A 24,945-nucleotide genomic window follows, 5' to 3' on the forward strand; every position below is an offset into this window, starting at 1 on the left:
GCAAGTCGAGCCCAATCAAAATATTAAAAGGCATCACCTTCCAATTTCAGAAACAAAATCCCACCTCACTTCCAAGCCATATGGCTCTCAAACCTTTACTGAAATATAAATCCACATCTAATATAGAGCACTACTCTTTCAACATTATTTAAAAGGTTTTAAATTTCAAAACTCGGCAGACTTCTAAAAATAAAGGAACAGATCAAATGTTGATCCAGCAGTATAATATCTTAATCTACTATAATTGGAATGAATTATAATTTTTGTCTCTAACTATAATGAATTCAACTTCAGTATTTATGGCCTTTGTTAACTAAAGGTAGCCTCTAAAAATCATCATAAAATGTGAAGCACTATTAAAAGTTGTTCCCCAAATCGCACAAAGGTCATTCAAAGAACTTAAGTCAAACATTTCCGTCAATTTTCTGTGCCTCAAGAAAACAGCACTAGAGTGGTTCCTAAAACTGTTACAAGATATGTATAATGCAAAAACTAGTGAGCAAATGTCTGACCAAAGTTCTGAAACACCAAGCAAAACATACATTAAAATGACTTTCTAAAGACCTACACACAAACACACATATATACAAAACACAGTATTTAAGCTGAATTCAATTCTATCTTTCTTAATACATGTACACCCTAAAAATGTAAAATGACTTTTTAAACAAAATGTTTTAAAATGTCATTTAGAAGCATGCAATATGATCTTGTTATAAAGCAAAGAGTTCTAACTTTATCTGGTGCCTGTGTATTAGTTTTTTCCTGGTGGGTTTTCATTATGCCACATCAAAACACATTCTGTACATTTAGAACGGTAAAGGTGATTTTAAGACCACTAGAATAGTATCTTTTCATGTGTTTTTTATTAATGACCTTTACACTGACACTTCATTAAAACTCATCTCCGAGACTGTCATCAGACATAATCAGATGCCAATCAGCGAAAGCCTGATGTGAGAGATTATACTCTTTGGTTCTTTAAAATGTCAGCCTAAATAGGAGCAGGGGGAAAAACCTAGGTTCTGTTGCAAAAAAATACATTCACAAAACAATCTACCCAAGCAGACGTAGAGAGGTGGATCCGAAACGCCATTTCCATTATCTGGCACACAAACTAGATTTTTGCAATACTCCTTTCTTTTATTCCTACCTTTCTAAAAAACTGTGCATGACCAAATCACAATATAGGCTCCTTAGAAGAATATTATTGCACATCTACTAATGCACTAAGAAATAGATATATCCAGATAGAGGCAGTCTCTAAGGAGAAAAGGATCACTGATAAATAGGAAGTAGTAAGACCCTATTCTCACAAAAGTATGTGTACTCTGCACAACGCTACAGCTGAAAAGCAAAGAGAAGTGGAAGAAACACTGGACGACCTGAGTCACTTCTGTCTCCCCCTCCCTATGTCCAGAGTTCCCACATCAAACCCCACTCCCACCAAAACTTTCTAGTCCAGGAAAAAAGGGCTGGGTAAGCATGCAGTGCACTGGTATTTAACAATGAAAACAGGATATGATTTCTAAATGTATCTCTTCTTCCTGCCTCTCTCCAGTAACCTCCCTCACCCACCGTCCCGCAGCTAAAGCATGAAAGAAAGAAACAAGTGATAAGGACTTTCTAAAATGGTTTTGCATATTAAAATAAATTATGTTGATTGAGACTAAAGAAGGCCAGATCCATTTTTAAGAGAGATAGTTATTACATTTGAAATTACAAAAAGCTATAAAGTGTCGGAATCTGGACACGGTTCAGACACTTGAATATGTTTATATAAATCAATAAAAAAAATCATTCAAAAGTTTTAAAAGTTGTAAAAGATAATTACAATCTATTACTCTTCCATACACTTATTAGACTGGTAAAAGAGGTGAGATACAGAACATAAGACTTATCTTGAACGAATGCAAAATATGCTTCCTTCCGCAGTCTGCAATGCTCTAAAATCTTAAGTCCAGTTGCCAAATTGACATTAAAGTAAAATTTTATGAAGAGGCATACTTCCTGACCAAAAGACACAATATTTTTTCTGCCACCAAACCTGAATAAGAAGAACGCTTATTTAAGTATAAACAATATTCAGGGGAAGAAAGCAGTAAGTATCACCGATGGAAAAATAGAAAAGAATACGAGCGTAGATGAGGGGAATGCTTCCCAGAGCAGGGCCCCAAAGTAATCCAAAGGCACTTGCCCAGACTCCTTGACAGGACTTTAGCTCTTTTCAAAAGCAGCTGAATAGCATGAAGAGAAGAAAAAGTCAAGGCTATAATAACTGGGGGAGAGATGGTAAAAATGAGACAAAGAGAAACCTAAATTTTTATTGCTTCTGATGAGAGAGCTCACACTATGCTCTCTCCTCCCTCCTTCCCTCTCTCTCCCACCATCAAACTGCCTATCCACAGACTTGGGAAATTATGTCCCGTTTTAAATATCTCATTGGTGAGCAACAGGCAGGAGCCCCAACTGTCAGCCACTTGTCTGGCACGCAGACACAGAGGAGCTGGCTCGGCAGGAACTCAAGCTGTGAGGCTCAGCTAATTCCTATGTGGGTGAGCAAACCAGGGCACTTGGCCACAGCTCCCTGTGGGGGCCACTGAAGTGGTGGGACCTTCTGAGACTGTGCCGTAGGTATGGCCATTATGCTTGACCCAGGCTCTGGGTTTTCCTTCTCTGTTGTTCTTAGCAGAAGAAAGAACAGGCAAGCAAAATGCCAGCCTCTGGGCCCACTGGACAAGGAAACACCAATTCCCGGCTCCCTGTTACTGTGTTTCCCTTTTCCCGGTGCCAATCTTGCCATGGAATCCTAGACTAGAGGGCTTGAGAGATCACACAGCCCTACCGTTTCATTTTACAGACAGAAACTGAGACCTGGAGGGTTGAAGTGAGCAGCCCAAGGTTTTACAGTTAGTGTTACGCCGAGTCCCCCAACAGACCTGGGTTCTCTCTTCTGCCCCATCCTCTGGCCGGCACTTTTGAAGACCTTTGTTTCTCAGTGTCATCCCCCTGTCTCCTCTCTCCATCCGCACCACTCCATGGATCTGTCTCCTCTCACCAGCTAATGCACTTTCATTTTCAGATGAGCTGCCTCACTCTGTTTTCCTGGGCTCAGCTCCTACCAGCCCTTCCCCATTTTTGCCTCAACAGGATCAAGAACCTCTGGTCGTCCTGACCGAGCAAAGCAAAGGCAAGCAGTACTGACTGGGTATTACAGCCTCTAATAAAAGTAGTGAGAAAGACGTATCTAGGGATTAAGAGTCAGCAATGGGCAGACATATGTGATGTGCAAACATGGTATTTGGGGGCTAGACGAGAGATTTAAACTAAAGCGCTTAGCCAGAGGCCAGGACCTGGCCAGGGCTAGGACGGGAGCCTCCCGGAGCAAAACCACGCTCCCGTTACAGCGTTAGCGGAACAAGGTTACGTATTCGTTCAAGAGGGCAGACAGATAGAGCCGGTAAGAAAATCATGACGGTATAACCTGGCCATCGAAGTCACGTTCCCTGGCTTTTTCCCAAAAGTTCCTTTTAAAAATGGGTGTGAAGTTCACTGGAAAAAAAAGCAGAGGAGATGGCTGAGCTGAGAGCCTGCTACTTCATATACTGGGACTAACTGTCTATAAAACAATGTAAGGGGAGTCATGTAATTAAACACTTAGCAGGACTGGGAGGACGAGGCCAGTGGAGAGGAGCGAGGCAGGCAGGAAGGCCGTGCGTGATACAAGGCTTCAGCAAGAAAGACGGCATGTGGTTCTGAGTCGCCAACTTTCAACTGGGTCGTATAAATCACATTTCCAGTTTGAGAAAGATCAGGACTAGCTAATCTAGATCACTTTAAAATGGAAAAAAAAAAAAACATTCTCAGGCAAAACGCTTAGAAAAAAAGATATATAGCAAATTACTAGATAGCAACGTTAGAGACAGTTGAGCAGCCAACTGTTTCTTTAAACATCCTTGAGAGCCAAGGAAAGAGCACCAAAGATGACATTTTTCCTCTCTAATTTCACATTATGTTTTGCTGCATAACATTCCAAGGTTACTTTATACCTCAAGATTGGGGTTGGCAAATTATTCCAAATTTACTTATGGCTACAGGTATACAAGTGGTGATCTCACACATTTTTCTACCCTTAGGAAGATGATTCTCAGTAGTGCATTATAAAATTGTAGAATAAGTCCTCAATGAACTCATCTTTATACAGCTATTTATTGTCATTATATATTAATGACTACATTTTATATAAAGTCCATTAAAAAGGGCACAAACTGTTTTCAAACGAATTCATGTATAACAGACGTGAAAAGGAAAACATAAATTGGACGACGAAATGGACAATGGGAATTGTTAAAGAGTTTATGAAATGTTGCATTATGAGTTCTCAGGCTGAGATCCCTGGACCAGGAGATTTATCCAAATGTAGTAAAAGAATGCCATTATAATCAGGCTGCAGAGTAAAACTAAAACACAACTTTGGGCTAACATGCTATTAATTCAGTGTAAAAACAAGACTGGTTATCAAGTAGTAATCCAAATTGATTCATGTCTTGGGGAGGAGATAAGAGTTATTTAACGAGTATACACTACTGGGCAAAATCTTTCAGAACTTAGGGCCCACTGAGGAGATGATCAGGAACATTTTATAAGAACTCTTAGATGGCAGAAAGATTTAAAAAAGTATCTTCTCAGTAGTCTCTCCTAATAAGAATCAACATGTATTGCGCATGTACTCTGTTATCAAATACTGAGCAAAGCACATTACATAAATTGTCAACCTTCACAAAACCCTGTAAGGCAGGTAACGTAGATCCTATTTTGCAGATGAGAAAACTGAGGCTAAGTTAAGCTCAATAACTTGTCCAAGGTCCCACAGCTAATAAGATCATCTGAAACCTGACCCTCAGGCTATGTTCTTAACCAACATCCTTATTCCATAACTCCATTTAAAGGACAAAACATATACCTATTTGGTACTCTAAATATATTTCCATTTTTAACTGATTTGTTTTCATTAAGTACATCCTGTACCTTGATATGAAATATAAAACTTCAAATACAAAGGTTTTAAAACAATCTCATACACTTTAAAAATCTTAATGGCAGAAACTAACTGGGAAACTGCAAGACCACAATGTAAAAGAAAAATGCCTAATGCATTGTAACAAAACTAGTCTTCAAAAACAGTTACTCTCTACTGATATTTCTAACTCTCTGCAATATTCCAACACATGAAGTACTACGTCCTATAAAGGGACTTTTAAAAAATATCACATTTTGCTGATGATAGTTAAATGTGGGATAATAGTATAGATCAATCCAAAAATCCGTTATCCAGAGAAAAAATCTGACGTAACTGTATCTTTCTAATTTTCCACGAAAAAGACACTGACTACCACTGTTTCAGTATTTGTCTTTTAGAGTATATACTGCTGAAGGAGGAAAGTCAATGATGCAAGAAGAGCCCAAGAGACTGAATTCAATGGTTCTCCAAAAAAAAAAAAAATCACACTAAACAAATATTCAGATACAGAGAACAATATCCAACCATTTCTAGTTTAGAAGTATATGGCACAGAGCAAGGCAAAGAATCTAAAACTTTTCAGATAATAATAAAGCCAGATTAAAGAGTCAAACAAGACTACTTCAACAGCATCAAGTGGGCACTGAATTCTCCAAATTTTTAATATTATTATTGTTGTTGACTTAATTAGCCTGACAACTATTATTACCACTTACACTTTTGAGGCAGTTTTTAAAAATCATACTGTAATAGCCTATCATCAATTATACCATATAAAAACGTTTTAAGAATTTACAATATATCCATAGATGCCAACAATACCCAATCTATGGAGTATAGAACCATACTGCCAAAATAGTATGATTCTCAGGTTAACCTCAATTTTTGAAACAGAGATTGACATACTTGCATAGGAAGATGATCCTTGTGTATACCTAAAGGACTAATGCTGATATTCAAACTATGCCAAAGTATCAATCTTGATACTATCTTATGTTGTGCTAATATATATTATACCAGTACAGAGACAGGCTTTGGTACAAAACTGCCAATTAAGACAGTGTATTAAATTTAAACTCAATAGAAATAAGGCTATTATATGCTTGAATGCATATATAATTAACATTTTTTCTTTAAATAAAAGTTCTAATCAGTTCACATTTCTAGTGATGATAATCTCATGTTGCAAACAGCACAGCACCCTCTGCTGCATCTGTTCTAAGATGTATAAAATTCCCACAAAAAAGGATAGAATCAAAGTAAAAATGAACCTTAGAAATCAATCAGTTGATACTCTTTTATTTACTCCAGTACATATTTTTAAACATTAATGCTTAACAACAATTTTCACTTAAAAAGACCACTAAAAATGTTATAGTAACAATTGAAGTAGGTCAGGAAAATGCTTTAGTTTGAAAATATTTAAAATAATAAACAAAAACAATATTGGTTTCCAACACTTACTCAAATTAAAATAATGCTGTCAAAAAAAATTCTTTAAGGATAGCATGGCAAAAGTTAGGTTGTCATGTTAACCAAATTTCACTTTATTTAAATCTTCCTTGGCGTTTTGCTTCAGATAATTTTGATTTGATTGTGTAAAGTGCTTATACAACTTATACAGCTTGAAAATAGAATGATAATCAGAAATAAAAGTATGTTAATTAAATTATGAATCTCAATTTGAACAGTTCAAAACTTCTACTTAAAGAAAGAAACTTCCTAGGAAAATAATTAACTCCAAAAGTATATTTTACTAAGGACAAAAGCAAAGAACTGCTTCAGACAGCCCTTTTGTGAACCACTGGAAGTCCCAACACAAAGCACTAGAAATGAAAGTGACACCTGTTTAAAGCAGCCATCTGTCCCTAACAAGCTAGATTTAGTCAAATCCACTTAATCTTGGATTTCCAAAATATGGGAACACTACGCACCTGTGAACAGAGAGGAATGTAAAATCTGTTTTGCCATGGCCACTAGGAATCTATATGCCAACAGGTAAAGGCAAATTATTCCATTAGGGAAACTAAGTTGTTTTGTTTTTTCTTTTAAGTAACTGGAAGTAGAGCATTTTTGTCTAATGCTCAGCATCAAAACAAACAAACAACTAGCCGACTCATTTTAATTTAAACGTTTACTTCCCTGAAGACTCTTCACAATTTAAAAGCTTACTTCTTTGGTATTCTCATTTCTTGTAATACAGTTGCACTATATATGCCAAGAACAAAGTAACATTCCCACTAGCCTGTGCAGGAAAGTTGTTTTTTTTTTTAACTCTTCTCATACACATGATGCTACATTCACCCTTTTAAACACACACACACACACGCACGCACACGCACACACACTCTTACACTTTAAAAATTTGAACAGCAAAATCATACTCCATCTACTAATTTCCTCAGTTGGAAGGTTAGAGAAAAGCACTCACAACATCAGCTTTCTCAAGAATAAACAATGTTACCAAAAAGTAACATATCATTTACATAATACATTGAATCTATCTTGACTAATGATTCATTCACTTTTTAACTGCTAATTTTTTAATGGTAAAAAGTTAACCACGTTGAATTTGTTTAGGGTACACAATATTTGTTTAGGGTTAAAGGATGTTAAATTTATAAACTATAAATCTTTTAAGTACCTGAATACAGGATCATCTGAATACTAGAGAAATACTGTTATTTTTAAAATTAGGCATAACTACCACATATAATGAAAACATTGTGGAATGATGCACTTCAGGAATGCATTTTAGTGTACCATCTTATGCATACAAATGTACTACATAAATATGCCTACACCATTTAATGAAATTCATAGGCAAAACAATCTTTCAAAAGCTTGAGATAGGCATTATGACATACAATGAATCACAGATATTTAGCTATTCAAAACAAGTTTTTAAGTAACTCCTACTTAATACTTTTCGTTTTAAAGCATGGTCACTTTCACAGATTTTAATTAGTCTAAAAACTGAAAACACAGGAGAATGCCAATACATAATATAGTTCTTCCTAGGAAGAATATCACAGAAAGAAGAAACTAAATGCTAAGTATTCACCCTCATGTTAAATTTTAAAATTTATCATTACGTTAGTATTTTTAGTGACTATTTACTCAATCCATATGAATAACACTGACATACTTGAGCCCAAAGCACCTCTTTTATACAGCAACTTTTATACCACCTATGTGCTTTTAAAAATGGGTAAGAGAATTCAATTTAAGTTCTGCTCTCAGATCAACTTGTGACTGAAAAATCTAAATTATCTAAATTATGGATAACTGTAATGAGTGAAATGCCTCAAAAAAGTTCTTGGACACTGCAAATAAAAATATTAAACCATAACATTAAAGCATATAATCTACTCAGCTGAAAACCTATTATGTAAATGGCATAAGGTCTGAAACTGTCTCAAGACAGCAAAACTCCTATTAACTTCAGAGACAGTTTATAGGACCCAGGAGCTTCACCATCCAAAAGTGTTCAGGCATTTGACACTCATCTGAACAGAAAAAAAAAATACAAGTTAGTATTAGAGATTTGCATGGAACCCAGGTTGGGGAATAAATATAAAGAAATTTGAGTGCACTGAGAAAGACTTCTTTCATGCTCAGTTAAAACAGCAATCACAAGGCAATGAGTTGAAAGAGGAAAAGTTTTTTGAAAACCCCAACTCTTATTTTACAAAATACTAGCCTTAATGGTGTTACAATTACCCAACCTGCTCATTGACAATCTCAAGAATAATTAATACTGTCACATTATTCACAGGCTTCTCTGTTAGGTAAATCAATATGTGTTTGCTGTGAGAAAGAAGACTGTTTAAATACCTATTTTAAAATTCCAAATTGGAAACTTCAGTATGTACAAATATAACAGCACACTATATCTGTTTTAGCACACATTCATTATCAAACGCTTTACCAATAAGCTACTTAATTAAACGTTAGGCTGAAAAATGAACAAATTTACAGGATCTGTAAAATTGGGTTACCTCTAGCCAAGAGCCCTACTACTTGAGGACTGATAAGTATTCAAATTTCAGAGAAAAATGGATTTTTAAAAGACAGACTTAAAAAGAAAAAAGTTCTCTCTCGTCAGCATGTTTAAGTCACTGTCCAAAGAAAACCAAAAAGTAAACAAAAAAGAATATGTTAAGTACACACAAGCCTAGATCTTAACAACCACAAAGAAAGTGAAATATACACACGTTTCAAGTTGAGAAGCTTCATACATTCTTTATGAACAACTTGACTTCAATTTCAACTCTCAAAGGAAAAGGAACAGAGAAGATGAAGGAAAAAAAACTCTTTAAAGTACTACAACTGTCACAAATAACATTGTAAACTGAGTTCTCACAAAGCTTCCCTATGCCCTTTCCCTATTTATCACACACAAAGTCTCCTAACCACAATGAAAACTGTTAACACTCCACTGTGGGGAAGGAGGTTCATCAAAGTGAAATGGAACCTCACTACTACCCCTCCCATCTCCACATGAAGGATAAAGCACTGTCAATAACTACTAACCCAAGTATCACAGATGCCCTGCATCTGGTTTAAATCACAAGCACACACACGCGCGCGCGCATACAAACACACACACACACACACACACACACACACCCCAAAAAAGAGAGAAAGAGAGAAGAGAGAGACTTGTTTTAAAAATCTCTTTTCCATTGCAGCAAAGAGTTCAGCGAAGAGGCCCCTGGTTTCAATGTGTGTGCAAGGGGTGTGGGGGGAAAAGAAAGGGGGGGAGAGGGAAGAGTGCTGAATGGATATTAAGACTGTTTGCAGCACAAAGAAAACACAGTTTTAAAAGAAAAAAGAAACCGTGCAGCTGATGATGGCAAAAGCAGAGCAGCCCATTTAGCACAAGGCAAAGAGGGGCAAAAATGAAGGGAATAGGCGGTGGGAAAAGTTCACCGTTGTACGAGGATAAAAATAACAAAACCCGTAACAAGGCCCCACAAGTGCACAACAACAACAACAAGACACCACCTCTTGGGTCCCCCCGGCACGCTGCTGTCTATTTCGGTTTGGAGAGAAGCAGGAAACCAGCAGCTTTGGAAGAGAAGAAAATTAAAGGAAGAAAGCAAGCAAGCCTTCTCTCTTCACCTGACCCTCCTCCTCTGAGCCAGACCTAGGGGAGAGCTCCACCATCCGCGTCGGGGAACTGTGGCTCCCTCTCCCGCTCGCCTCGCAGCCCCCAGCGCGCCCGCTCCATCCCTGAAGCGCGGCCGCCGAGGGCCGGGGCGGCGCGGCGCCCACACCCCCGAGCCAGCCGCGGCGCGCTCGGTCCATTGTAAACAAGCCGGGGCACGGAGCCCCTCGGCGGCGGCGCCGCAGCGGCAGCCCCCGGTGTCAGGAGTGAGACCCCCGCACAGCCACACTCGGCTCGCGCACACGGACACACACACGCACGGACACACGCGTTCACACGCAGCCACACGCTCCCACACACATGTAGAGACCGAAGAATATTCACCTTGGCTGTGGATTATTGTGGTGTTGTTGGTGGGTGATGGAGATGGTGGTGGTGGGGAGGAGGAGGAGGAGGAAGAGGAGGAGGAGGAGGAGAGGAGTAGTTGTTGTTGATGGGTAACAGTCGCCAGGACTACGGTGACTATGGCGCTTGATTCACAAGGCAACGGTTGCTATAACTCACAAAAGAGAGAGAGAGGGAGAGAGAGAGGGAGCGAGAGGGAGAGGGAGACACTCGCACGGGGAGGGGTGGGGAGGGAAGAGGGGAGGAGGCGGGCCCGGCGAGCCGCCGGAAGGGGCGGGCTCGGCACCGTGACGGACAGCCCCGAGCCCGGGCCGGGGTGGAGGGCTGGGCTGGGCTGGGCTGGGCTGGGCTGGGCGGGGGCGCGGGGAGGGCGAGGCGGGGTTCCGAGGAAGGGCTCCGAGGAGCTTCGCTTAGGTTTGGCAGGGGCCGAGGTCACCCAAGAGTCCTCTCGGAGGTAGGCTTACTCCACGCGCTAACCAGGCAGCAGGGGGAGTGCAGGGGCGTGGTGCGAGGGGTACTTTCTGCGAGGCGACAGCTGCCAGTCCCGGCAGCCAGCTTTGTGCAGAGACGCCCCAGAGCCGCGAGAGGGTAACGAGTAACCCGGGAGAGGGGGTGTTGAGGGCGATTCCAGACACTTTGTGGGGAGACCAACTACGGCGGGGAAAGAATCCACTTTGAAGAGCGGTCTCCTCCCCCGCTCCTGGCCTGAAACATCATTTCCGGGGCGGGGCGGGCGGAGGGTCCCGGATGTGCCGCCGCTCGCTCGCCCTTTTTTTTTTTTTTTTTTTTCTTTTTCCCCTTTTTTTTTTTTTTTCCCCTCTTCGTTTCTGAGGCGCCGGCTGTGTTCGCAGTTGCGTCCGCGTCCTGGCTTCTAGCATGCCTGGGCGCTTCAAAGCTCCGGGGCTCGCGCCGGACTGGAGGGTCCGAGCCGCCTGCGCCCTCCTGCTCGCGGCGCTCAGGCCCGCTCCCGCCTCCTGCGGCCCGGACTCGGAGGAGCGCGGGCGGCGGGGTGTGAGCGAGCTGCCTCCGCCGCCATCTTAGAGCAGGCGAGCCCGGGGGCGTGCGGGGGCCGCGCGCCGCATCCCGCTGTCCCGCCGCGGCGTGGCGCGCGGACGGCGGGGGCCGAGCGCGTCCGGCCCCGGCTGCTGCGCGAGAAGCGAGGGGCTCCCTCCCTGCCTGCGGGGCGGGCGGCTGTCCTTGCCGGAGGGCGAGAGAATGCGTGGCGGCCCCCCTCGGCGGAAGGCGCTGAGGGGTGGGGTAACTCACACCTGCCTGAGATAGCACCCCGTTCGTTTCTGCCCGCCCCCCGCCACCGTCCCGAAGTAAGCTGCTCCCTCCCCCCTCTCGAAAGTTGACCGAACCGGGGGATCTGAGCTCAGCCCACTGCCCTATTCCCTGCCTCGCCCTTATTGACAACCTGCGGTATCTGAGGGTCTTGTGTTTCCGGCAGTGTAGACGAATGGCTTCCTCCGTGATGGATGCTGTTAGCACACAGCCGGCTCCCTGGAGCCCGGCCGCCCGTCGCTCCAGGGTCCAGCATGCTGGTCCAGGTCTCTGCACGCAGGAGCCCTGCAGGCACATGCCCCCGGGCCCGGCCAGTGCCCCGAGCCTCCAGCGCGGGCAGCTAAGCTGCTTATCCAACACAATAACACTAGGAGTAGAGCCTAAGGAAGTCAGTTCTCTGGAGGCTTAATTTTTGCACCTGCAAAATCAGGGATTTGGGCCGACATAGATTCCCAGTGCTAAAATAATAATAGCGACCATTACTGAGCGCTTACGCTGCCCCGGACATTGTGCTTAGTGTTTTACATACATTATCTCATTTAATCCTCACAGCACCCACTGTTAGGTACGAACTATTCTCATTTTAGGGAAAACAAGGCACAGAGTCTTTAAATAGTCAGTGGTTTTGTTTTACTGCTCCGTGACATGGAATATTAGATAAGGGTATTTTAGGAAGCAACGACTGAAACAATGGATTGAGGAAAGTGATGTTGCCGTAGGTACTCTCCTAACGACCCACAGAGGCTTATACTAGGGTGTTACAATGTAATCGTGAACGCAGCGAGCCCAGTGCGAAAGCTAAAAGGTTTCAGGACTCACTGGTACTAGACCCTTTTGGTCCGAGGCAAATGACAGTGCGGTGACCAAGAGTTGTTAAACTCTCCAGATTTAGAATAATAGTTTCGACAGACGCGTGGAAAGTAAAGTATGCGTCCCTGAGAACTGGTAATCATTCTGACCACATTTACAGATGTAAAGCCCTCTGTCCTTGTGACGCTGTGCAGGGCAGTTTGCTCACACCCCAAAGCACTGAATAGCTTTGCTTTTTTAGTTGAATTGCTTATTACAGTTTGCCTGTCCCTTCTCCCTGTCGGCCCTTGCTGCTTACTGCTGTCGGTGAGCGCAGGTAATTGAGTGCTTTCAGGCTGCAGGCAAGAAAACCGCATAATGAAGCTTGTGCACAACTGTGTCCCAAGAGTATAAATAGGTACTTTGAGGAACTCTTAGAAAAAGTATGTGACCTTTATGTGAGGACACTGTAACACCAGCTTTAAGCTGCTTCGAGACTGTTTGGGGGGGTGGGGGTTGGGTTTGTTTATTTGTTTTTTTAACTTTCTTGATTTGGCCTTTTCCTGGGTTAGGAATGGATAAATTTCTTCAAGTGAGTTCTTAAAAAGTTAGGATTTACACTGTTTTTCCCTGTTTTAAGATAGTTGATGGTAGGGGCCCCTGGGTGGCTCAGTTGGTTAAGCGACTGCCTTCGGCTCAGGTCATGATCCTGGAGTCCCGGGATGGATTCCCGCATTGGGCTCCCTGCTCGGCGGGGAGTCTGCTTCTCCCTCTGACCCTCCCCTCTCTCATGTGCTCTCTCTCTCTCTCTCTCTCATTCTTTCTCTCAAATAAATAAATAAAATCTTTAAAAAAAAAAAGATAGTTGATGGTAGGACTTCTAACACCATAGTGAGGTCCCTACAATATGAAATTTTCCCAATGTTACCACCACACTGATTCAGATAACCAAGCTACCAGTTCAAGCTCTAGATTCAGAGACATGCTGGATTATATATGTATGTATTGTTTTGTGCTATAACTAGTTATGAAAGGACCCAGAAATCCCCTTCTAGTCACTTCTGATAGGATCTCCTTTTTAGTCATTTTTAAGCATAATTGCAATTTCACATATATTGTACATATATTTCAGAAATAAATTACATAAGTCACAGAAAAGACCCAGCAGTGTCTAGCATTTATCACCTGTTAACAGACAATACACTCTAGCCACAATAAGAAAAGACACCTAACCAAAAAATATTTTATATTCCTTGACAAATGCAGTAAACTGCCAATGCAATAGTTATTTGTTGAGTACCGAAAATGGGCCATAGTTCTTATCTGTAAAATGCCCAAAGTCAGTATCTGTGAATTTAAAATGCTGTGTCCTTTGAACTTGGATTGTTTCTGCTCTCAGCTTGGACTGATTGGCAGAGACATCGTTTAACACGTTTGTATCTGCACCACTTGAAAACTATGAAGCCCGGATTATGTATGGATGAATACTTTATAAATCACTCTTAAGGGTAAATTTCCTTTTCAATATTGTCATTAGGTTTTTTCCTCTTATTGATATCTGCTGCGTATTCAAGAACTAATAAATTAACATTAATGCTTGTAAAAGGAAAAGCTGCTTATGAAAAGATAAAATATTGATGAGGACTGGTTTACTTCTGAAAAATTGTATGAGAGTTTTGAAAATTAAGGTATTGGTCTGTCACAGCTTACAACTGAATCTGTGGTGAATCCTTGTATGAAGCAGAAACCACTCCTGTTTCAGATTTTTCATTTGATTATAATACCTGATTTTCTTCAGTTAAGGGACACCTAGAGTTTTAATTCTCATATGTGAAATGAATAGTTTCATTTCAACCAGTATTTATTGAGTATTTATGATATGCAGAGCCCTGGGGAATTAGACAACTAGATTACTAATTGCCTTTACTAGATCTGAAGTTCTGAGGATGTATGAATTATCAATAATAATAGAGGGGTGCCTGGGTGGCTCAGTTGGTTAAGCATCTGCCTTCAGCTCAGGTCATGATCCTGGGGTCCTGGGATTGAGTCCCACATCTGGCTCCCTGCTCCGTGGAGAGTCTGCTTCTCCCTCTTCTTCTGCCCCTCCCCCTCATGTGCTCGCTCTCTAGCTCTCAAATAAAATCATTTTTAAAAAAATAGAGACTGGGAAAGGCCAAGGTAATTCAAAACTATACATAATTTGCCAGTGTTCTCTGGAGAAACCCCAAATCTACCCATCCTCACCCAAATATATTTTGGTTTTAAAAACATTGCAATAAATAAATAAAAACAAAAACACTGCGATATTTTTTCTTCTGGTGGATTGGTCTAATTGTGTTTTAAGTAATACAAACCAGGTGTTTACTCAGCAGTCCTGAGGTATATCTTATATCCTTACATCCATATATATAACCAGGAATTGAATTTTTACCCCAGCACAGAAAGATAAAAATAGAATCCTATGTTGACTAAATTTTCTCAAAACCAGAATACACACATGCAGCTTTTTCCCTTCAATTAATGCAAAATATCAAATACAATATTTGTAACATTAAAATCAAATAAATGGAGGGGTGACTGGGTGGCTCAGTCAGTTAAGTATCCAGCTCGATTTTGGCTCAGGTCATGATCTCAGGGTTATGAGATTGAGCCCAGCATGAAGCTCGATGCTCAGCACGGAGTCTGCTTGAGATTCTCTCTCTCTGCACCTCTCCCCATTTGCATGCTCAATAAATAAATAAATAAATAAATAAATAAAATATTTTTTAAAGTAAATAAAATAATTGGAAACAGCCTAAATATCTATCAGTAGGAGAATGGAAAAACAAATTTTGATACATTCATACAATGGAATACTATTGAGCAATGAAAAGGAACCGGCTAATGATACATAAAGAAACTTGGGTGGATGAATCTCAAAAACATTATGTTCAGCAAAAGAAGCCAGGCACAAAGAGTATATAGTGTATGAATCCTTTTACAAAAAGTCTAAGAACATGGAAAACTGATCTGTATTTAGTATTTCTAGATGGGATTTACTAAGACAGCATGTAGGAGAATTATCTAAAGTGACATAGAGTATTATGCACTGTCCACCTTGGTAGTGACTAGCCTCATATGCCTATTAAAATCTAATTGTAAATTAAAATTAAGTAAAATTTAAAAGTTCTGCAGTCACACTGGTGACATTTTTAATTTATTTTGGGGGGATAGCGGGCAGAGAGAGAGAGAATCTTAAGCAGGCTCCACACCCAGTGCAGAACCCAACACAGGGCTCCATCTCACAACCCTGAGATCATGACCTGAGCCGAAATCAAGAGTCAGATGCCTAACAGACTGAGCCACCCAGGTGTCCCTCACACTGACAAAATGCGCTGTAGCCACAGTTGGCTAGTGGCTACCAAATTGGACTGTACAGTTGCAGAACATTAATATTGCAGAATTTGTTAGAGTGCTGTTCTAGATTTTGTTTTGGGTAGTATTTACATGTGTGGTTACAATTGTCAAAACTGTATACAGTGCACATTATATATGCATTATATGTCAATAATGCCTGCCCCCAAACCTCAGAAATCACTAATAGATGTATTTATTATGGTATCACCTACCCAGCTGAACCCACTTTTTCCTTAATATTTCATTCAACACTGCAGAGAAAAGGATAAGTAATAGATAGTAAAATTATCCTTGGCAAATCTTCAAAAATGTGTTAAATGTGACCATATGGTAGATAATGTTTATTTGCTGCTCAAAGAAATGAGTTCTGCCACGTTTGGATCCTGAATACATCTAGAAACCAAAGGAATTGCTTTTGAGGGCTTAAGGGAATGCTAGATAATTAAAGAGATTGTTTTTCCTATTTCCCTGTTGGAATGGAAGTATCTTGTAATCTTATTCTGAGGTAACATTAGGAGTATTTGAGAGATTTTGATGCTAACTCTGACCAGGTTGAGAAAGTCATGTAAACTCTCTAGGTAACAGTTAAGCCTCAACGCTTTTGGAGGTGCAAGAAAAGACTGGTAAATCAAGAATTAAATAGTGAATGATCTCAATTCTAAAATTCTAATTTTCAAGGATTTTCAAACATGGCACACCAGGTAAATTGGTTCAAAATTCTAAACATATATGTTCTTGTAATACTTTTGTGAAATTAGGAAATTTTTTTGGTGGAGGAAATACTTCCTATAAATTTAACTGATACTTCCACCAATATTTCTTAACTTTATGAGCCACAGGTATATTTTTACAAGATAATGAGTTTGAACTGTTAGAGATTAATTCTTATAACTTAGGGATTAATTCTCATAATTTAATCAGCAACGTATGCCAAAAAGTACTTCATTTTTACTCAATTATTATCAAAGGTTCTTTATCAAAAATGTGATTTTATGGGGCGCCTGGGTGGCTCAAACAGTTAAGCATCTGCTTTCGGCTCAGGTCATGATCCAGGGGTCCTGGATCAAGCCCCACATTGGGCTCCCTGCTCAGCAGGGAGCCTGCTTCTCCCTCTCCCTGTGCCTGCCACACTCTCCCCTCCTTGTACTCTCTCTCTGTCAAATAAAAAAATAAAAAATCTTTAAAAAAAATGTGATTTTATTTGATCAAGTCTTTAACTGGCAAAGAAATGCTTTTTAAATTGGTTCTCTCTCTCCCTTTATTCCGCCCCCCCCCCCGCCTTTAATGTAATGTACGGTCTGGAAAAAAACATCTCCCAAGTTCCTGTAGGGCCATTATTCCTATTTAAATATACTAGAAGTGTCTTCCCACTGGAACATGTCAGATATTTTACCCTCCCTCCACCAACATCACAATACATTATAAAGCCTACATTTAAATAGTTTTTTAATACTTATGTCAACAGTTAAAGCATATGACTGAATTTTTTTCACCCTTATATTTTTTTTTACCAACTTACCTCAGCCACTAATAAGGAAAAAATAGATCACTTAATTCAAATTACATGAATTTGTCTCTTGATGCCGTTTGTTTTGTTTTAAAAAGAGAATTTACGTGCATGGAATATTTTTTCCAAAAATTTTGTTTTGTTTTGCTTATAAACATTTTCATTTTGAGGGACAGGGAACACAAAAATACACATTGTACAGTGGAATGTTTAAAACACTTGCTTCCAAGCACTGTTTGAAAGTTTAGCTAGTATTTTCTTCCATAAAAGAGATTAAAGTCATTTTTAAGACTCCTAGATCTGGCTTAATGTGTGAATGTACTTACTAGAATTTGGTTTTGGAGATCTCCAGCCCCACATCATATCAAACATAGTAAAATATATTCATATAACACATAAAATATAGGTAACTAAGAACTGAGTTACAAATGACATAATGGTAAGTTTGTAGGCATCTAATCAAGTATTTGTTCATCTTGATCTGCAGCTTTCTTTGCATATTTTGAAGTCAACTTTTTTTTAAGATCAACATTTTCAGAGAAGCTTGAAAAACGTGTAACTCTTGAATATAGTGCTTCATGAATAAAATGGCCCTGAAATCCAAATTCAGCAGGAGAATGGAATTTAAAATAATTTATCTCTTAATTTATTTTTCATTCTTCCAATGGGGGGGTTGAGGGAGTGTTAATTAACCAAAAGATATGGGAATTCACTGAGATAACAAAATTACAGTAAGTTCCAAATACTGGTTTCATAAAGATGAGGGGGAAAAAACTAATGTAATCAAGAAATAGAAAAATTATTTTCTCAGATGACTTAAGTGTATTTGAACTCAGTACACTAATTTGCCCCCTACAATCTTTACTTCATTATAAAATTACACATAAAAATCAAGACAATTGGATTTACATTGTCAGGACAGCCTATTTGTAGCATCAAATGTGTGACACAATAATTATAGACTTCTTGTTAAATGTGATACCATCCTTCACCCACAAGAAGTAACCCTTAAAGAAAGAACACTTAATTTGGTTGAAGATCGATGAAAGACAAGAAATATGAATGTGAATAATTTAAAACGATATATAAAAGTCTGACAAGGAATTTTTCATAGGGTTAAACATGCCTATTTTTGAAAGTGAATAATTTTTTAAGATTAAATTCTTCCTCAAATCAAATCAAAAAGATACAAAGTAAAAATCACATAAAATAATCATGTCATTTTCTTTCAAGTCACTACTGATTCAGTGACCCAACAATGTAATACAAAGCACCGTGTTTCTGGAAAAGCCAGAAAATACATTAGCTTCTATGGAACCAGCTATAGAGATGGCAGAACTAAATGATGAATAAATAAGATCTAGCATGCAGCTTTATCTGAGTAGGCATTCACCCTGCTGAGGCGTACTTTCTTCGTAAACTACGGAAGTATCCAATATAAATAATTCTTATAAGAAACTTTTTAAGTTAATTTATTTTTTAAAGATTTTTATTTATTAGAGAGAGAGAGAATGGTAGAGAGAGAGCGTGAGAGGGAGGAGGGTCAGAGAGAGAAGCAGACTCCCTGCTGAGCAGGGAGCCCAATGGGGGACTCGGTCCTGGGACTCGATGCAGGACTCTATCCTAGGACTCGATCCCGGGACTCCAGGATCATGACCTGAGCCGAAGGCAGTCGCTTAACCAACTGAGCCACCCTGGCGCTCCTTAAGTTAATTTAGTTGTGTAATCAAAACATTAAAACTTAGCATTTCTTGAAAAAAAAAACACTATTATATTGGGCAATCATCTTTGAGAAAGAAATACCCTAAAAGTTTATTGTAGACTTCAAAAGATAAAATGCTTATCTGTCAGGAACAGGTAACATAGGCTGGGAGCTATAACACCTTTGGAAAGGAAGTCAACATGAACTTAAATATCCCACAAACACTCTTCATCTGATGCCAATGATAATGAATCGATATAAAGGTGAGAGAAGGAAAAAATGTAACCAGAAAATATAATCAACTGAGGTGTTTTGGTTTTGGGGGGGGTTTGTTGTTTTGTTTTTTAGTATTGTGGGTTGTGAGTTGATTTGCTCTGCTCATCTTTTTTCATTTGTGGAGAAGGAACCAAGAAGAAACTATGAAGGAAGTAATAGTTGTAGAGGCAAATGTAGCTAAGACTTGGATTAATGCTCTAATTAGGAATAGTGAGAGATACATTCTGAAAATTGGCAGAAAGGAAATACAATATGTGATCATTACTGAGCATAAAAAATACCCAGTTCCCAGATATTTATTGAGGATGTCCTATATATGCTACAGGAGTTACCACAGGCACTTTGGGGGGCTGGAGGCGGGGAACAGAGCAGGTAGAGAACAAAGAAGAAAGCAAGATACAAAAGAACTAAAAGTCGAAGTTCCTCCCTGTGCGAGGCATCTTTTATTCTTCCAGATTCACTCATTCTCTACTTGTCTTTGCCCTCCTTTCTAGAAGGCTGACCTTCATGAACCACCTCATTGGATTCCCGTGCTTTCTGGTCTCCAGAAGCGGTCAGCACTGGCAGGAGATTGGAGTCAGGGAGGAAGGAGAGTGAGATCTGGGTATTATTACCCTGTTTCCCTCCCTACAGTGTTGCTTCAGAATAGCTGTATCCCTTGACTGAAGACTCTGATAAAGGCTCCTTCCCCCTCGTACCTTTGGGTGTAGGGGGCTACCAGTAACAGCCCATGGTTCCCTAGGTTGATGCATCATCCAGTTGGCTCCCCTATATCCACTAGGCCCTCTGCACTTAAGATCTCCTCAAAGTTGCCTTCTTTCTCATGTGTGATCTGTTTCTTCTTGGGACTTTGATGCCACCAAATAAGATCACAGACTATGGGGACACCTGGGTGGCCCAGTCAGTTAAGCATCTGCCTTCGGCTCAGGTCATGCATGATCCTGGAGTCCTGGGATTGGGCTCCCTGCTCAGTGGGGAGCCTGCTTCTCCCTCTGCTCCCCCCTTCTCGTTCTCTCTCTCTCGCAAATAAATAAAATCTTAAAAAAAAAAAGATCACAGGCTATGCATTCCTCCACTAGAGCTGCCATAACAAGGCACCACATACTGACTGGCTTTAACAGAAACTTACTTTCTCAAAATTCCGAGGGTTTGGTTTCTTCTGAAGCCTCTCCTTGGCTTGTAGATGGCCACCTTCTCCCTGTGTCCTCACAGGGTCTTTCCTCCGTGTGTGTTTATGTCCTAATCCTGTCTTTATATGGATACCAGTGGTATTGGATTAGGGCTCACCCTAATGAACTCATTTTAACAAAAGAGTCCCAAATACAGTAGCATTCTGAGGTTCTGGGAGTCAGGGGTTCAATATATGAATTGCAAGGTGGGGGAAGACAACTCACTACATAACAGACTTGTTGAAAAAGAAAGATATGGAATAAATTAGAAAATAATCTCAAGATTGTGAGTATAGTATAAATATAAGAAAAGGATAGTATTACACTTACTCTGAGCAGAACATTGGAAAGGGGAAAAGGGGGGAGGGAAATGAGCACAGGTGTATAAATGCAAATGTCAGTGGCACATGGAAGTAGAGACACCCATATAGAAACCACAGGAGCTAGGAAGAACCATCCGGTCTGGAGAGGGAGCTGGGAGCCTTCTAGGTAACAAAGTAACAATCCTAGCTAACATTTAGGAAGCACGGGACAGATTGCTCGTTCTCTTTTCCCTTTCCTCTATCATAACAGAATTGCTCTTGTTTATACTGGACCCTTTCCAAAAAATGACCTTCCGCACCTCCTTTTCCAGTCTTACTTGAAGCTAGGTGAGGACTCGTAACTAAGATCTGATCAGTGGGACGTAATCAGAACGGTTCATGGGGCCCTTTCAAAGAAATCACCTTGCTTGCTTTGCTCATTTATTCTTTCATCCCCTTCTCCACCCTCCTGCTCAGAACTAGAGTCCTACAAACTTGGACCAAACCAGGCACCGGACCATAACAGAATCGGAGACTAAGTCCCTACTGATTATGAGACCCCCTAGACTGCCCTGTATTATCTATGTTTACAGGAGAGAGGAAAAAAAAAAAATCATAGCCTTCTTGTTTTTGGTCTCCCAGTTAAAATGAATCCTAATTAGTACAACCATTTTCTAGGTGCTAGGTACCCTTCTCAGTTTTTTACATATATTATTTTAATTAATCCTGTTAACAATTCCTTATGTACATACTATTATTATCCTCCATAAGGAAACAGATTAAAGTAATTTTCCCTAAATAACATACCTGTAGAGTTGAGGATTTAAACCACACTAAGAATCTGGTCACTCTATTGAGCCGCCTTTCCCTAGACTGATCTTACACCCAATAATCCTGTTGATGTGGAATACGGTCATTTTTGAAAGCTACAGCCTAAAGAAGAGACTCCTATTTGATTTTGCAACAGTGCTATGTGGTCTATCAAAGGAGGGAAAGCAAACGAAATGCACAATGTTGGCAAACTTTTGTACACAATAATCTTATTTTCGCTGCTTATTTTCTCCTAAAATTTGCCACCATTTTGTTGACCCACAATGTGTCTCTTTCTAAACTTAATTTTTAAAAACTTGACTTTGGAGCCTCTTGTGAAGCTCTAGAAATCTAAGATGCATTTGCTCTGTAGTTATCTGGCTGTGATCAGCCCCATAGGGCAAGAAGGTGTTTCAAGATCTGTGCCACAAAGGAGCTTCCCCTTGGCCATATTCCGCAGGAGCCCTTCTCAGGGCCCCAGCTGGGATAATCTTTGGTGCGATCCAGGGGCAAGTTCTGCACTTAATTGTCAGATTCCTCTTGAGAAAGACTCAGCTCTCAGTCAGGAGTCAATCCTTATGGTGACAGTCTCTGTTGCACTCCCTTTAGCAGCAGGAGAGCTTTAAGAGTGTTACTGGGCTTTGTTAACCCCGCTCTTAGAGAAACTGGAGAAAAAAGGATTTTAAGGGCATCCTGATTTTTTTTTAATGTTTGGAAAGAGGAAAAAACTGGACCAGTGGAGATTATTCTATTCCCTTCCCATCTGGCCACATGAAAGGCTTCAGAAAGGCCATTGGATCTACTCAGAGGATATTAACACACTATAATTCCGTAAAGAAATAATGCAATAAATAAGAGAACCATTTATCCACTTGCAGTAAGAAGTTCTGAAGGCAGAACACAGAAGGAAGAGGACCTATGATGTCTCTCACACAATTTGCTTTCAGGCTATACATAGTACCGATCCTCAAGAATAGCTTTATTAGGATGGGATTTTGAAATGAATCCATCCCTGCACCTACTGTGGTTTTTAATTTCTACTCCTTCTAACCAATTTTTCCAGCTAACAGAGACATTTATAAAGTACATTCATACTCAGTATTATGCCATCTCAGGGTAGAAATAAATGCATGTTCCTTTTTTAAAACAGCTTTATTGGAGTATAATTCACATAGAGTAAAATTAAACCATATTAAGTGTACAATTAGATACATTTTGGCAACACCTGCAGTCATTTGACCATGATCATAATCAAGCTATTGAACATTTCTATCACCATCAAAAGTTCCCTTGTGGGTCTTTGCAATCAATCTTCTCCCACCGCCTATACCTCACCCCAGGAAAACTTTGATCTGCTGTCACTATCTTTTCCCTTTACTAGAATATCATATAAATAGAAACATACAATATTTAAAGTTTTGGGGGTTTTTTCTTTTTTTTTTTTTCTTTTTGGTCTAGCTTCTTTTACTTGTCAGGATATTTCTGAGATTCATCCATATATCGCATGTATCAGTAATTCATTTATTTTTACTGCTGAGTAGTGTTCCAGTGTATGGATATATTCCAATTTATTTTCTGATTTTTGTTATTATTAAATACGTTGCTAGGAGCATTTGTGTAGAAGTGTTCTTGAGGACAGATGTTTTCATTTCACTCCAGTAGATACCTAGAAGTGAAATTTCTGTGTCATGGTAAGTGTATGTCTTTACTTTATAAGAAATTGCTGGAATGCTTTCCAGAATGCTTTTATCATTTTGTATGCCCAGCAGAAATGTGTGAGGGTTCTAGTTCTCCACATCCTTACCAACCCTTTTGGCAAGAATTAAAATATCTTTTCAATTTCAGTTAATCTAACGGATGTGTAGTAATAATCTCATTGTGGTTTTAATTTGTATTTCCCTAGTAACTACTCACATTGAGCTTCTTTTCATGTGCTTACTGTCCATTTGTATATCCTCTTTGTAAAAAGACGATGTTTTGTCTACTTTTGAGTTGCTTCTTTTCTTACTGAGTTACAAGAGTTCTTAACACAGTTTGGATGTAAGTCCTTTGTCAGATATAGATTTTGCAAGGATTTCTCCCAGGAGATGGCTTACCTTTTCATTTCCTTAAAGGTATCTTTCAAAGAGCAAAAGAGTTTAATTTTGATGAAGTCTTATCTATCAATATTGTATTTTATGGTTTGTGCCTTTGCTTTATCTAAGAATTTTTGCCTAACACAAAGTCATTTGATTTTTCTCCTATTTTCTTTTTATTTTAATTTTTTATTGTTATGTTAATCACCATATATTACATCATTAGTTTTTGATGCAGTGTTCCATGATTCATTGCTTGTTCATAACACCCAGTGCTCCATGCAGAACGTGCCCTCCTCAATACCCATCAACAGGCTAACCCATCCCCCTACCCTCCTCCCCTCTAGAACCCCCAGTTTGTTTTTCAGAGTCCATCATCTCTCATGGTTCGTCTCCCCCTCTCACATACTCCCCTTTTCTTCCTCTCCTGTTATCTTCTTCTTTTTCTTTTTTCTTAAAATATGTTCCGTTATTTGATTCAGAAGTACAGATCTGTGATTCAACAGTCTTGCACAATTCACAGCGCTCACCGTAGCACATACCCTCCCCAATGTCTATCACCCAGCCACCCCATCCCTCCCACCACCAACCACTCCAGTAACACTAAGTTTGTTTCCTAAGATTAAGAATTCCTCATATCAGTGAGGTCATATGATACATGTCTTTCTCTGTTTGACTTATTTCACTAAGCATAACACCCTCCAGTTCCATCCACCTCATTGCAAATGGCAAGATCTCATTCCTTTTGATGGCTGCATAATATTCCATTGTGTATATGTACCACATCTTCTTTAACCATTCATCTGTCGATGGACATCTTGGCTCTTTCCACAGTTTGGCTATTGTGGACATTGCTGCTATAAACATTGGGGTACACGTACCCCTTCAGGTCCCTACATTTGTATCTTTGTGGTAAATACCCAGTAGTGCAATTGCTGGATCGAACGGTAGCTCTAATTTCAACTGTTTGAGGAACCTCCATACTGTTTTCCAGAGTGGTTGCACCAGCTTGCATTCCCACCAAGAGTGTAGGAGGGTTCCCCTTTCTCCACATCCCCGCCAACATCTGTCATTCCCTGACTTGTTAATTTTAGCCA

General features: G+C 39.9%; 1 protein-coding gene across 9 annotated transcripts in view; it reads right to left on the minus strand.

Annotated features, from left to right (window-relative positions):
• Positions 1-10,762, minus strand: part of RFX3 (regulatory factor X3) — a 280,896-nt gene extending 270,134 nt beyond the window's left edge. For 6 of the 9 annotated variants that reach the window (XM_025891586.2, XM_073878138.1, XM_073878140.1 and 3 more), the window contains exon 1: positions 10,518-10,762. Coding sequence is in view for 1 of the 9 variants with exons in the window: in XM_073878134.1 (XP_073734235.1) it covers positions 9,238-9,259 (22 nt within the window). In the remaining 8 variants the exon portion in view is untranslated. Of the gene's footprint in view, positions 1-2,939; positions 3,435-9,237; positions 9,296-10,030; positions 10,206-10,517 lie in introns of those variants that run through there. The other 3 variants (XM_073878134.1, XM_073878142.1, XM_073878141.1) reach the window with 3 other exon arrangements.
• Positions 10,763-24,945: the final 14,183 nt, after the last annotated feature.

The sequence above is a fragment of the Callorhinus ursinus genome, unplaced genomic scaffold, assembly GCF_003265705.2.
Source record: "Callorhinus ursinus isolate GAN/ISIS: 27379988/994484 unplaced genomic scaffold, GSC_fseal_2.0 scaffold28, whole genome shotgun sequence".
NCBI classification, from domain to species: domain Eukaryota; kingdom Metazoa; phylum Chordata; class Mammalia; order Carnivora; family Otariidae; genus Callorhinus; species Callorhinus ursinus.